Here is a 12,961-nt window from a genome sequence, read left to right as displayed (position 1 = left end):
TAGAGCTTCATCTTTTAAAGCAAGCAAGAGAGTAAAATGCAGATGCTTCAGAGCAAAGGTATGAATAAAATTTTATGCCTATAGAAACTGGGAGATGCAAAGCCACAGTCCCTGCGAGTAACCACAACTCAGACAAATATATATATTAAAGAAGAAAAGTCCTCAGAATGCCTGGTAACAGGAGATGTCATGTATACAGGAGGTCTGATTTATGGCGGAAACCTTAATTTTTGGCCGCATTCTGAGGTCATCTTTTGAGTAAAACATGCATTGCTGAGTCAGGCCAGTGGGTCCTTAAATTTTCTGCCCTGTGTGAGTGTAACATCATTTCCCTGGCTTCACGTCCAGGTACTTGGTGGGTCAATGCTGATCCCATTTATGGCCGTATTTTTTCAAGGGGAGGCCTCTAAGTTTAGTGCCCATATCCAGATTTTAGATGCTTTTGGTCTCTCTGGTTCTTCCCCTGTCTCTGGGGAGATACGGCCCCTTTAGAGACTCCAGGCATCTCAAGTCTGATGCCCAAACTCACACTGGTGCCTCTGACTGGCACTAGGTGCTCAGCACCTTGCAGGACCTGTCCTTTGTGCCATGAACCTTCCAGCACAAGGTACCCTGCAGCCAGCCCTCCATCCTCAAGCGGTGGTAGAAACACAGCTCTTTGCCTCTGCTTGCACCTCTGCCCTAGCACTTGCCTCCCTCCTCCAGACCAGTCTCTGCTCCATCCCTTCCTGTCAGGGTGTCCTGTGTCCCCCTCTGTGTCCTGCCTCCTCATCCCACACAGCACTGCTGAACCTGCCCCTTGGAGGCTGGATCTCTGCTCATTAGCTGATGTTTGCTGAAACCGGACACCTGGGGCACCCCAGCCAGCAAGCGGAGTCCCCTGGCTGCAGCTATTTAAAAGGACAAGGGCAGCCTTATAATTTCCACCTCTTTCACATCCATGTCCCTCCCAGCGCCCGGTCCCAACCCATCTTCTCTCCTGGATCCCTGCAGCATCAATGACCCACGCGCGGAGGCACAGCCTGAGGGGGACCTGCCTGCACGAGTCCTGGGGAAGGATTATCTATTGAACCTGGGGGAACCTCAGACTTGCCAGGAAGCCTTGGCTCGGTCAGGGCCCATGAGCTTGGGAGGCACTCGCTGGCTCCCAGCGCAGGAGACACCTTGTCATTGAGGGGGAAAGAGAGAGGAAGGGGCTTGAATTTTTTGCTTGCTTTGTTTTTCTTTTTTACTATTACTGTTTTTTAAGAAGTAGAAGTTGTTGTAAGCTGCTGGGACAAGTGAATGCCAATGAACGTGGGGCTGCAAGGAGCCGTTGCACAGCCTCTCACCTTGCTGCAAAGTAAGTGTCCGAGGCACAGAAGCAGTGCAAGGGGGAAGGGAGCAGGGGCGAGGGGGGCGACCGGGGCGCAGAGAGAAGAGGTGGCAGGAGTGCCCAGTGGGGCCAGCTGCCTGGGGCAGGAGGGCTTGTGCCCTCTGGGCCCAACACCTGCATGAGGAAAGCCCTTGGCTCCCCCTCACCTCGTCCCATCCGGGCTCGCCAAGCCTGCGCTTTTCTGCCCGTGCAGTTTTGGAGCTAAGCTGATGGGTTTGCTTTGTCCTGGGACACGTGTGGACAAAAGGGACCTGCCTATAACCCTGAGGTGTTTAAGGTGGTAAGAACTTAGTGGGACCTTGCATAGCTAGAAGAGGAGGAGGCTAAGGGACGGTTTTATTCGCCACTGGCCAACGCAAAGTCTCTTCTCCTGACAGGGCTGCCTAAGGGGGCTTGGGATGTGATTTATTATTATGACTTTGCATGAAAAATTCATTTCCTCCTCCCTGCCTTTTGGGCTCCAGCTCCCATCCCTTGCTGGTGGGAGGAGAAAGGGTCCAGGGGTGCCCCACACCCAAATCACCTGTGCCTTCCCACCCCCCTGGCAAAGTGGGGCAGGATGGAGAGGCACCAGGGGGCAGAGGGGGTCTCCTGCGGGTCTCGGCCACCTCCACGATCTGAACTGCCTCCTCCAAGCTCTGAGCGAAAGGGGAAAAGCCACGTCAGGTACCTTTTAACACGGGTCCTTTGCCATCCCGCGATGAGGAGGGTTGAAGCAACTTTGGGCAGGGTCTAGGCTGGTGTTTCCCTCCAGGCTTGCCCCGGCAGGTGAGCGTTGCAGGGCTGGCCGGCGATGGTCCTCGGTGGCCTCTCCAGCCCGGGAGCGCTTGGCCTATGCCACTTTCTTCTCTCTCTCGCTCCCTGTGCGGACTGGAAGGGGTCCTCGATTATTTCTCTGCTGTTCTTCTGGCTGAAGACTTTCTTTTTTTTATTTATTTACTTTGTATTATTTTTTGTAAGTGCCTCGATATTACAGAGGAGGGCAGCAGAGAGAGGCAGCAGGGACATCCTTAAATAATTTTCATTTCTCAAAATCTGCCTTTTCCTCTTCTCTCTAAGTCCAGAGGAGAGATCCTTGGGGGGGTGGGAGGCACATCTGCACTGCAAATAAAAATAATAATTACCACCACCAACCAAATCAAAAAAAAAAAAGTAACAGCTAAGAAAAAAACACTTTCAATCAAGGACTTTGGAAACCAGAGATCACAGAAATTGTACTGATAATAAGGAGGAAAAAAAGAGAGGCAAGAAATCCAGCGACCATGGGCCAGCCTGGCTTCCTAGCGTGTACTTTCTGTTCTCTCTCCTTTTTCCCAAGGTAATTGCAGTCTGCCGAGAGGGAGTTAAATGGGATTAAAAGATCTGTGTAAGCAAAAGGACCCAGAAGAGAAGGAGGAAGGAGTGAGCCGTCCGGGCCAGGGGGTGTCTTTGACACAGCTGAGCCCCTTAGAGAGGCAGAGAGCTGAGCTCCTGGGAAGGATGTACCCACAAACCGGCCTGTCCCCCTTTTTCTGATGGATTGCTGCAAAAATTGCCCGAAAGAGACAATGCACTAAACGTGATGGAGCCGGAATCAGAGCCGGTCTCCAGACTCAGAGCTACCGCAGCAGGCAGGGGGTGAGTACAAAGTCCTACTTCTCCCGGCGCTGGGGAAGGGCATCCCGGGCGGCGATGGGGTTCCCGGGACGGCGGAGAGGGCAGGGGAGCTCGGGGTGCCGGAGGGGGAGGAGAGGGAAGAGGCAGCCCGGAGAAGGCGAGCTCTGCTCCCGGGTGGCTTGGGATGGGGTGGGGGAAGACATTCCTTCTGCCAGGGGATGATGTGAAAAGTGCTGGGCTGGAGAGGAGAATGGGCTGGGAAGAGGGCGGCCCAGCTGGAGCAGGAGGGGTGGCAGTGGGGTTGAGGTGTGCGGAGGGGGCAAGAGCACGGGGGGCTGGGGGAGAGGGCACGGTGCTGTGGAGGACAGGGGAGACCCCCCCCCTCTTCCCAGACACTGGGGAAAGGAGCTCCTAGTCCGCGAACTGGGCTGGGGGAGGGCGCGGGTGTTGCACCCGTGTGAGATGCAGGCACGGGCAATTCCACCTCCACGGTCCCCCTCGTGCACGCACACCCTTTGTAGGCACAGCGAGTGGGGAAGGTTTTGCAGCCCTTCTTTGGGGCAGCGTGGAAACACTGCTCTGTGACCCCACGCTGTGGGGACGTGGGGGCACGAGTACCTGGAGATCTCCTCTGCGGTCCTCCAAAAAGTGGGAGAACCATAGGAAGGGCTGAGGGGCATGTTCAGAAAGGCAGGCATGTGCATGGCTGCATGTTATTCATGTGTTTGATATACACACGTATACATGCATATACATATATATATACACACACACACACGCACACACACGCATAATTACACCACACACCCTGCCAGCCATCTTTTCCACTCCATGAGCTTTTATTATTATTATTATTATTATTATTGCATTTATTATTGTTGTTGTTGTTATTTTCCTGGGGACTAGCAAAGGGTTAATCTCTCTGGTTGCGTTGTCGGATGTAATGATGATTTACCGACACTCCCTTGGAAAGACTGGGATTCTTCTGCCTGGCAGTTTGAAAAAGTTGTGTACAGGATCCCTGTGCTTCTTGCCAGACTTAGATGGGGTGAAAGGACGGAAACGGAGCAAGGGGCTTTCTGGGCTCCCCTCCGTGCGCGCGGACCCGGCGAGGGTCACCCCGGCTCCCGCAGCCACCCCTTTCGGCGCCGCGCCTGGAGTCTGGACGTGGATGAATGTGCAGCTTCCTTTGTAGGCGCAGCGCACGCTCTCCATGCGTGCATGTGTCTGTGTGTAAAGTTATGTGGCGAGATCAGAACCGCTCCCAGAGGCTGCAGGCAGCTCTCCTTGAGAAGTGTATGTGTGTTTATGTGCTCGTAGGGACTGAAGTTTGGTGCTTTAGGGGTGGTTTTTTTTTTTTTTTTTGCCCAGACATGGCTCTGGCATGTCTGGAGATGCTAGACTGTCTCCTAGTTGCACCTTTTTTTAGTGCTGGGCATTTTCTTGAAAGAAATACCAGCCTGGCATGGGAGGTCTGGGGCCACGTGAGTGTGGGCTATCGATCAAAAATGGAAAAGTCTAAAGGGGAACAGATGGTTAAAGGTTTACTGGAAAGTCCAAGATCACTGCTGTGTTATGGCAAGGCAAGGAAAAGAAGGGCCCCGATGCTGGGGGGATGCTTGGCACAAGGAAAGGTCACTTTACAGAGGACTAGCTTGTGAGCACGACTGAGAAGTTTACCGTGATCATGCTGCAAACGAGGACAGAGGGATCCTGCTCGAGGCCCAGGGCACGTCCAGACCCTGCTGAGGTCAGGCTTAGGAAAAAGGAACCGGGAGCAGGGCAGGAGAAAGCAGTATGGTTGCCTGCTCAGCCGAGGTTTATAGCTGTCCTTGCATCTCGGTGTGCCAGACTAGCGCTGTACGGGGTTTGCCTATTGCAGTGCCATGGGAAATTTGTTGCTCTTCGATCTTTACCAGTGACTCTGAATGTGTGCGTCTTTTGTTCCCATGATTTCCTCTCAGTTAAATACCTTACAAGCATGTTGCTGATTCTTTCCCTCCTCAGCAGAGGTCGCTTGCTACCCTTCACATTATCTCCTGATGGGTTTTTGGTGCTGGGTTTATATTTGCTTCGAGAAGTTGTGCTCTGCATCCTACCATTTCTGCAGCTGGATGCTCCTGTTGAGGCCTCTAGCCTGAATACCTCCTCTGAGCTGAGAGCTGACTTGTGCCTGTGCTTGCCAAGACACCTTTGTGCCCTCGAGCCTTTCTCAGGGTGGGTTAGGGTGGCGCTGCCTGAAGGCAGCTCGTATTGGGAACCTTTCAGTGCATTCACACGTGGCACTGGGGGCCCTGCTTGTCCCAGTGCTCCTGCAGCATCCTGTGGAGCTGTGACTGGTGACTGGCAGATGGGTGGTTGCCAGAGGTGAGGAAGAACCATGGATGGAAGTGAGAGGGCTGCTTGACCAGCACTGCGTTTCCATGCTGAGAATCAATTGTAGAGCACACTGGAGGAACCAAAGGCCCTGTCCTGGCCCAAGCAGCCAAAGCTTGTAGAACCAGAAGAACACAAAGTTTTACAGGCTTTGTAAGGCTCCTCTTCATCATTTCTGTTGATGCATTTTCAGTGAGAATAGGGTCTCTAAGGCTGCAGAAGGTTTTGCACTGAACTGTGTATGAGTGGGAGTGTTTCTAGGTTGTAGCACTTCGGCTATTTAGCTGTGGCTGTGCCATCGTGCCCCTTACAGCCCCAGTGCTGTGTCCTGGCCATGGAGGAGGCTTGCTTACCTTATACTTCTGGAGGCCTCAGCTGGGTGCCCGTTAGCTGTCACAGCACTGGGTATGATGCTGCTTTGGGGCAACTTGGCCCACATGCCAGATAAGAACACCTCAAGCCTGGCTATAAAGCTCCGCCCGGCACCTCCAAGGAGGGTGGCAGCATGCCAGTGTTGCAGGAAGGCCTGGAAGGGCTGCTGGAAGTGCCAGCTCCTGTTTTAGGGGGAAATGACCATCCATACAGCCAGCAGGGTAGGTGACCTGGGGATAGACTATGGCACCATGAGTGCATTCAGCAGCAGGCAGATGAGTGGTGCATGTGTACTGGGTGCTTTGGAGCAAAGAGGAGGCAGTTGCAAGGTGTCTTGGAGGTGTATCCCAGGAGGGAAGGACAGTGTCCTCACTAGGGCACAGGCTGAGATTCAGTGTACAGGTCCCCCCTCTGTACCTCCCTGCGTCCCTTTGAGCCAGTCATTTCATAAAGCTCCCAGCTTCATCCCATCTCTGCACCAGGCTGCAGGGGATAAAAGCTGCTCAGCTTCAAAAGGGTGTTTATTGTGGTTGCATTAACGACCAGGGGATGCCCAGGTCTTGTGGTGAGGGGGTTGTATGAAATGTCCAAACAGGCAGAGACACAGAGCATGGGCTTTTTGTCTCTCTCTGCCAGTCTGTCAGGGACATAAGTGGAAATGATGGACTTATACTGAAGTTCAAATGGAGACAGTTGGGAATGCTGTATGGCTCTGCTAAATCCCATTCACAGAACGAAGGAATGCCAAGAAGTTTGTTGGAAGGACAAAAAAGGAGTTGGATGACAGATCATGCTTTGCGCTTCTGTTTGGTGAGGGCTCCAGTTACATCACTGGGAACACAAAGGCAAAGGCCCCAGTGAGCATTGTCACTTCCCTCAGTAGTAAAGTCAACAACCCAGACCGATGGTGGTGAGCAAGGGATCGGGAAAGACTCCCTATCGATGCAAAGACAGTCTCTGGTTCCCAGTCAGAAGGGCAAGGACCAGTGGTTCACAACCCATCAGCCCTTCACCTGCAGACATCAGCATAAACTCTCAGAAGAACAAGGTGAGGCATCTGTCTGTAGGAGGGAGGATTGCACCATGAGAGAAGCTGATGCTTCATCTCCATGTTTTGTGCACTGCAGATCTGCTTTTCCCTCCCAGAGAAATCCTCAGAGGCGCTATAAGTGCTGGGGGAGCAAATACCAGGCCCTCTTTATGCATCCAGACCTTCTTTATGCCTGGCTGATATGCAGATCTTTAGGAGAGCACAGCTTCTTTGCAGTACTTGAGATCTACTGTTGTATCACAGCCAGGAGCTGAGATCCCTCCCCTTTGTGAATATGATTCCTCCTTTTCATCAGGCCCTGGTGGATCGTTCTTACACTACTAGGGGCCTCCTCCTAAGGAAGCCGCAGCTTTTTCTGGTCCACAGTTGCCAAAGCCCTGAGATAGACCTCTGCAGGCACAGTACTAAGTGCTTTTTCATCCTGAATTAAGATTAGATTTGGCAGAAATAGAGCTGGAGAAACCCTGGGAATTTCTGGTTTTACACACATATTCCAAACTCTGGGGCAGGGTGGAGCAATTGAGACATTCCAGTTCAGGATCATCCCAAGGATGGGTCTCAGTCTGGCCTAGATTTCCCATCTGAGGGAGTTTCCCATTTGTGCTACTGTAGTCTCCAGTAATAACAGTGGGACAATCTTTGAAACCCTCCTGCTTTGTACTCTGCTCAGAGTGCTGTTAGAGCTGAGGTGGCCACCCTGATGTCCCACTTCTTTATCCCTATTCCTCTCTGACTCCATGTGCAATGAATGTTTAGTTCTCATGTGAAAATCTGTTTTGATAAGTGTGTGACCCAGGAGCTTTCACTCACAGCAGAGTGGTGCGTTGGATTCTGGATGGTTTTTGTATTTGATATTGGACGGTATTTTGGGAAGCTTTTTTGAACGCTAAAGTCTTATTGAGGAGAAGTGAATTTCCTTTCTTGCCCACTGAATATTAACAGTTTCTAGAGGAGCCTCGGATTTGTCAATGTTTTAAAATGACCATTGAAACGTATCTATCTAGACCCTATCTGCCTGTCTGCTTTTTTTTCCCCCCCCTTAAGAGAAGATGCTGAATGGAGGTTAAAAATGAATACTGTTTCAGTCACACCGCAGAAACTCTACTCCCCTTGGCAAGCCGACTTTTACAACAGGGCCTGGATGCACCAGACAAAATCTTTGACAAGAAGTATACATCAATAGTTGGCCTATGCTGCAAAAAAGTTCCAGCAAAGGACTATGCAGGGTCAATATAGGGACATCTGCACTACAGTAGGTTCCCATTGATCTGTCCTGAAACTGAAGGGGAGAGGAGAAACACCGTACTTCCCAGACGCCCCAGAGAGTCAGTTTGTTGTGCAAAGGACAATACTAGTCCACAATAAGGTTTCTGCCCCCAAAAAGCTGGGAGTGGGACTGATTCCACAGTGCAGTCTGAAGCCCGTGCATGTGCACTGTGATTTTTGTTTCCTGCTGATGGTCAAAACTGCTTGGGAGTCTTTTAAAATGTCACCAGCAGTGATGTGCGTAGGATCTTAAGCAACATATACATTTTATCCTTTTAAGAAACATTGTCTAATCTACAGCTAGAAATGTAGATTTGCCCTTCTTGAAAAGCAATTTTCTGCATTCAGCTGGCTTTCTGGCCTTTTGGACTGAAAAACTACACCTCAATAGAGGGAAGTGGGGGGAATCGTTTTTCCATCCTGCAAGAATGTTTGCAATTTTGAAGACATTTCCCACTGTAATTAAAGGCAAAATATATATACATATGTGTGTGTGTGTGTATATATGTATATATATATATATATATATATAAAAGCAAAAATGCTGATTTAGACCATTGGAACATTTTGTTTGTCTTTGACCCATCTGAATAAACAAGATGTCAAAATCATTTGGACTTTTAAAAAAAAAAAAAAAGGAAGGGGAGCAAAACTCTTGATTTAAAAAAACAAACAAACAAACAATTAATTCCAGAAACTGTGAAGTAGAGAAATAGCTAATCGCAGCTATTCTACAGATTACTTCAGCTTTGTCAAACTTACACTTTTGCTTTACTGATAATTCCAAAGCAAGACTATCCTGGTGGCTGTCACCTTAACATTGTCCGTAGGTTCACTATAGTGCTTTATTCCTCTATTACCGAAGCCAGTGATTGTCAGGTAAGAGCAAATATGTTCGGCAGCATTTTTCCTTTATTTTCACTCTTGAGACAGCCATCTCGAACACGACTTTGCTGGCCCTGGCAGCAAGTCACCCTCTGCATGGGCAGCATAGAAAGGTGATGGCTCTTCCCTTGGCTCTACAACTTGCTGTGCTCAGAAGTCTGATCTCTTAACGCTCATTAAGAAGATGGTGATAGAGTCTGGAAGCTGAAAACCCAGGGCATAGTTCTGCGACTTGTATACTAATTAGCAGTCCTGAATTCAGCATGTCTCTGAATGGGTTCACACCACCATGTGCAGGGACCTCCAGGAACTGCAATCCTCTCCTTACATCCTGAAGGCACCACATCGGGACTTAAGGATCTTGTGTTCGCTTTTTGCAAGAACTGCATAGGAACTCCTCAGGATGTTTATTCTAGCTGTGATCTGCGTACACATGATCCTTCCTGGGAAGATGCTAAAGCCACCACCAAGCCTGAGAACTGTTATTGCTCGTCTTTGCGCTCCTCTGTCCTTCTCTGTCTGTTTTCTCTTGCATTGCACTTTTGACACTAATTAGTTCTCGTGGACTGAGCAAAGGAATCTACAGAAAGGAGCAAAGCAGAACCAAACTATAGTCAGTCGCTTCATTTTGCTATATAAAGAGAGTTCATGTCTCCACTGGAAAGGTTTTAGGGTCCCATGGACTTACATCGTAAGTATTTAGTGGCTCAGACCTGCCTTTGCCTAGCAACTAATGCAACAGGATCCTCGTTCTGATATTCAGAGGCCCTGGCCAGCATAAGAAATAAGTGCCCTTAGCGGGTGCCTCTCGATAGAGTTTCTGTGAAAATCACTGGAGGTGGGAAGAAGCAGACATAAAGGAAATGGTGGGTTTGAGAGTCCTGTTGAAGGAGAAGAGTCTTCCTTTACTATTGCTGCTCAAGTTGCTTATGCGATCCTGTCACTGTGGAGTTGTAACGGAAAAAGAGCTTGCGTTATAAAAACCTGCAATAATTAACAGCCCCATCAGTCACAGATCTGCCATTAGGAAGCTACTTTTGCTTTTTCCATTAAGTTGGTATATTTTGCCAAAGTGCTTTTCTTCAGTGTTTTGGCTCTTGTCCCCACTCTCAGCGTTTAGAGTATTGGCTGTGCAAGGGGTCCAGGAGCAGAGCTGACGCCAGCTGGATCCCATCCTGTGCGTTTGTCTCCTTCGCAGCCCAGTCAGTGTCACTGGAATGGAATTACGTGCTAGATTTTCCCTGAGGCTCGTCCCATCACCGTGTTGGTCAGCAAGGATTTTGGAAGCAAATTTTGGGTGTGAAGGTACTCTTGTGCCCCTCCAAAAAACCACATGGGCTTCAGTTAGGTGTGTTTTGTGCATGGGTGTCCGTTCTGTATACGGCTGCGCAAGTCTCATCCTCACCAGAGAGAAGGTGTCCTGAACCTTGGGAGGGCTCCTTTCCTAGGAGTTTCCATCACATTGCCCACCCCTTCCCCTTATTTTCCTATGGTCTCGTTGGGCAGTCGAGCCCCATCGCTGGCTCTCTGGAGCCCTGGTGAGGCCCTTGCTCCACGCGTGTGTAGACTTGTGTCCGTGTTTTAACAGAGCATTGCTCCTTTGGGTGTAAGTGCAGAAACGTAGACCTTTCTATGAGGTGGATTTTAGCCCCTTTTAATTAAGTAATAAAAAATCTAAAGCTAGAGGTGGCCATGAGGAATCATCACGTTTCACTGCCTTTCTTAACTCCCCTGCATGAACTAGGACAAGAGGTTACCAGGACACAGCTGTCCGCTGTCCCTCTGACATTTGTATCCTGTGGGATGAAGTAGCCAAAAAAAAAAGGCCAGGTCTCCCCAGCTGGAAATCTCTCCGAGGGTTTCTGGTTAGCATATGCTCAGCTATAGTGCATAGTGAAAGAATACCATGATTTGGCTATTCCAAGCTGCAGTTCCTTCACGTACAAATTAAAGCAGCCCCTGAGTTCCTGAAATGCGCAGCCCAGGGTCAGGGTAATGGAAACAGCGAAGGAATGATGTGGTTCATCTCATTCGTTTCCCAGCTGATGTGAGGCTGCTCCAGTATTTTGTCCCTTCAAGCCTTAAAATATTAGTAGCTGGATTCCTGCATGGATTTTTATGGTCAAGGCTGCATTTCCCAGCTGATGTGTAAATCACTGTGACTTCATTCTAGCTGAGGGAATCAGTGTCCTGCACTAGGTGAGGATCTGGCCTGGCCCGGCCCAGGGTAATGTATTGTCTCTGGGTACACTTTCTTCTGCTAAAGCTGAGACTTGATGGCAGGAGAAATGTAATCTCTAATACTAAATGGTAAACGATTTGGCTTTGCCAGGTTGGAAGAGAGGAGCAAGTTGCACTTCAGCCATGCTTTGGGCGTCCCAGCGTTCACACTGCTTTGGCTGAAATGAAGTGCAACTCGTGAAGTGCAAGGTCCGCATTGCTTTCCTCTGGCTGAGGACTCTGTGGTGTTTGCATTTTTGTCTCCATTCCTCTAGCTGCCTAATACCGTTGCTGATTAAGCTGTTAAATCTCATTTCTCGAAGACGAGGGGATTCAGTCTTCAAACTTTCCACTGACAGGTTTAAGTGAGCTTAACCGAGGAGTTTCCTATGTTTGTCGTTTGGCTATAAATCAAGAAAGTTGGTGGGGAAAGGGGGGTTTCAGCTACCTTTCTGGTAAGAGCTTTCCTCCCTGCTGTCATTTTCACTGGCACCTCGAGGCTTAAAGTTTAGCTAACAGAAAGGTTTGCCCAGTTTCTTTGCAGGCACAAAAGCATTTGCTAGAGCACTGTACTCAGCTGCATGCAGATCTCACACTTTCTAAGATTTCCAGCGACACTGAACTAATGAGAAAGTCTTAGTGACATTGGGATAGGGTGCTGAGTGGTTAGACGCTGGTCCCCATCTTTGCAACTGGGTGCTAAGAGATTAATAGATGTAAGTAGGATTTTATGCTTAGAACAATTTTAAGTATGTAGAAAAGCAATAGGACTCAGATTTTCTTTGCTGAAATGCAAAGGCAGCTGACACATCAGTGCACGTCCAGCCGTTTTGTACGTGTACTCTCATGCACGTGCAGCCTCACTCCTAGCGTGTCTGTTGACCTTCCAATTTTGAATTACCGCTTCATCCTCTTGACATTTCTAGTGTTATGCCCTAGACAGGACTAGTGCCAGCAAGCAACAGTAGCAAAGGGGCTGCTGACCTGGCACTGATGATGTTGCATCTAAAGGCACTGGTCTAGTCCCAGTTCAGGGCTTGAGCAGTGCCCATAATGCTGGTGGGAAGACCACCCACTGAATCCAGGGGACTCTCGATCGCTCTCAGGCAGCAAAATGAAATCTCAGTCAGAAGTGAGTGCTGTTCCGCTGAGCACCAGTTCTCCATTTCCTAGAGTCAGCTGGACACTGCCACTGACTTCACTAGACTTGTGATCAAGGAGAAGGCCTTTAACAGTGCTAGTTTTTGTTAGCAACATTGTAGAAACTCATTTTTTTTCTTCTCTTCCAATTTTTAGGGGACTCTGCTTTCTCTGGACTGTTTTATGTTTTACCTGGTTCCTGGGATTCACACAGGGAAATTCTGAAGGTAAATTGTACTTGTTGATTGCTTGCCTTTTTTTTTTTTTCCTCTCTTTCTTTTTTTCCTTTACCTTTCAATCAAAGTAAAAGCTGAGGGCTTTTGTATGAGTTTAGGAACATCATCTAATCAATGTCTGAGCCTAATGCGTAGAATTAAATGCTTTTACTGCTGATCATTGCAGTACTGGTGATAGAGATGATGCAGTTAACAGCTGGCAAAAGAACCAGATTTTTACGGGTGACTCTGTGCCCCGTAGGATTTGCAGAAGTGCCCGTCTGCCTCGTGGAAGTGGTGGGAATGAAGCATGGAAGTGGTGGGAATGAAGCACTTAGGTGTATCTGAAAATGTCGCTGGCATCTACCTGCATTTACTGGCACTTAACTGCTTTTAGATAGTGTCTCTTGAGGCCTTGGCGTTAAGAAAATAAACGTCTCTGGCAGATGGGTATTTTCTTGACTT

At 49.1% G+C, this 12,961-nt stretch overlaps 1 protein-coding gene across 3 annotated transcripts in view; it reads left to right on the top strand.

Moving 5' to 3' along the window:
• Positions 1-2,747: 2,747 nt before the first annotated feature.
• Positions 2,748-12,961, top strand: part of COL27A1 (collagen type XXVII alpha 1 chain) — a 167,247-nt gene continuing 157,033 nt past the window's right edge. For all 3 annotated transcript variants that reach the window (XM_009666966.2, XM_009666965.2, XM_009666964.2), the window contains exons 1-2: positions 2,748-2,992; positions 12,438-12,508. In XM_009666966.2, coding sequence (XP_009665261.2) covers positions 2,937-2,992; positions 12,438-12,508 — 127 coding nt within the window. In that variant the 5' untranslated portion in view covers positions 2,748-2,936. The remainder of the gene's footprint in view (positions 2,993-12,437; positions 12,509-12,961) is intronic.

Source organism: Struthio camelus, chromosome 20 (genome assembly GCF_040807025.1).
Source record: "Struthio camelus isolate bStrCam1 chromosome 20, bStrCam1.hap1, whole genome shotgun sequence".
Lineage (NCBI taxonomy): Eukaryota > Metazoa > Chordata > Aves > Struthioniformes > Struthionidae > Struthio > Struthio camelus.
Note: the sequence above shows the minus strand (reverse complement) of the source record. Positions and strands in the feature narration are given on the sequence as shown.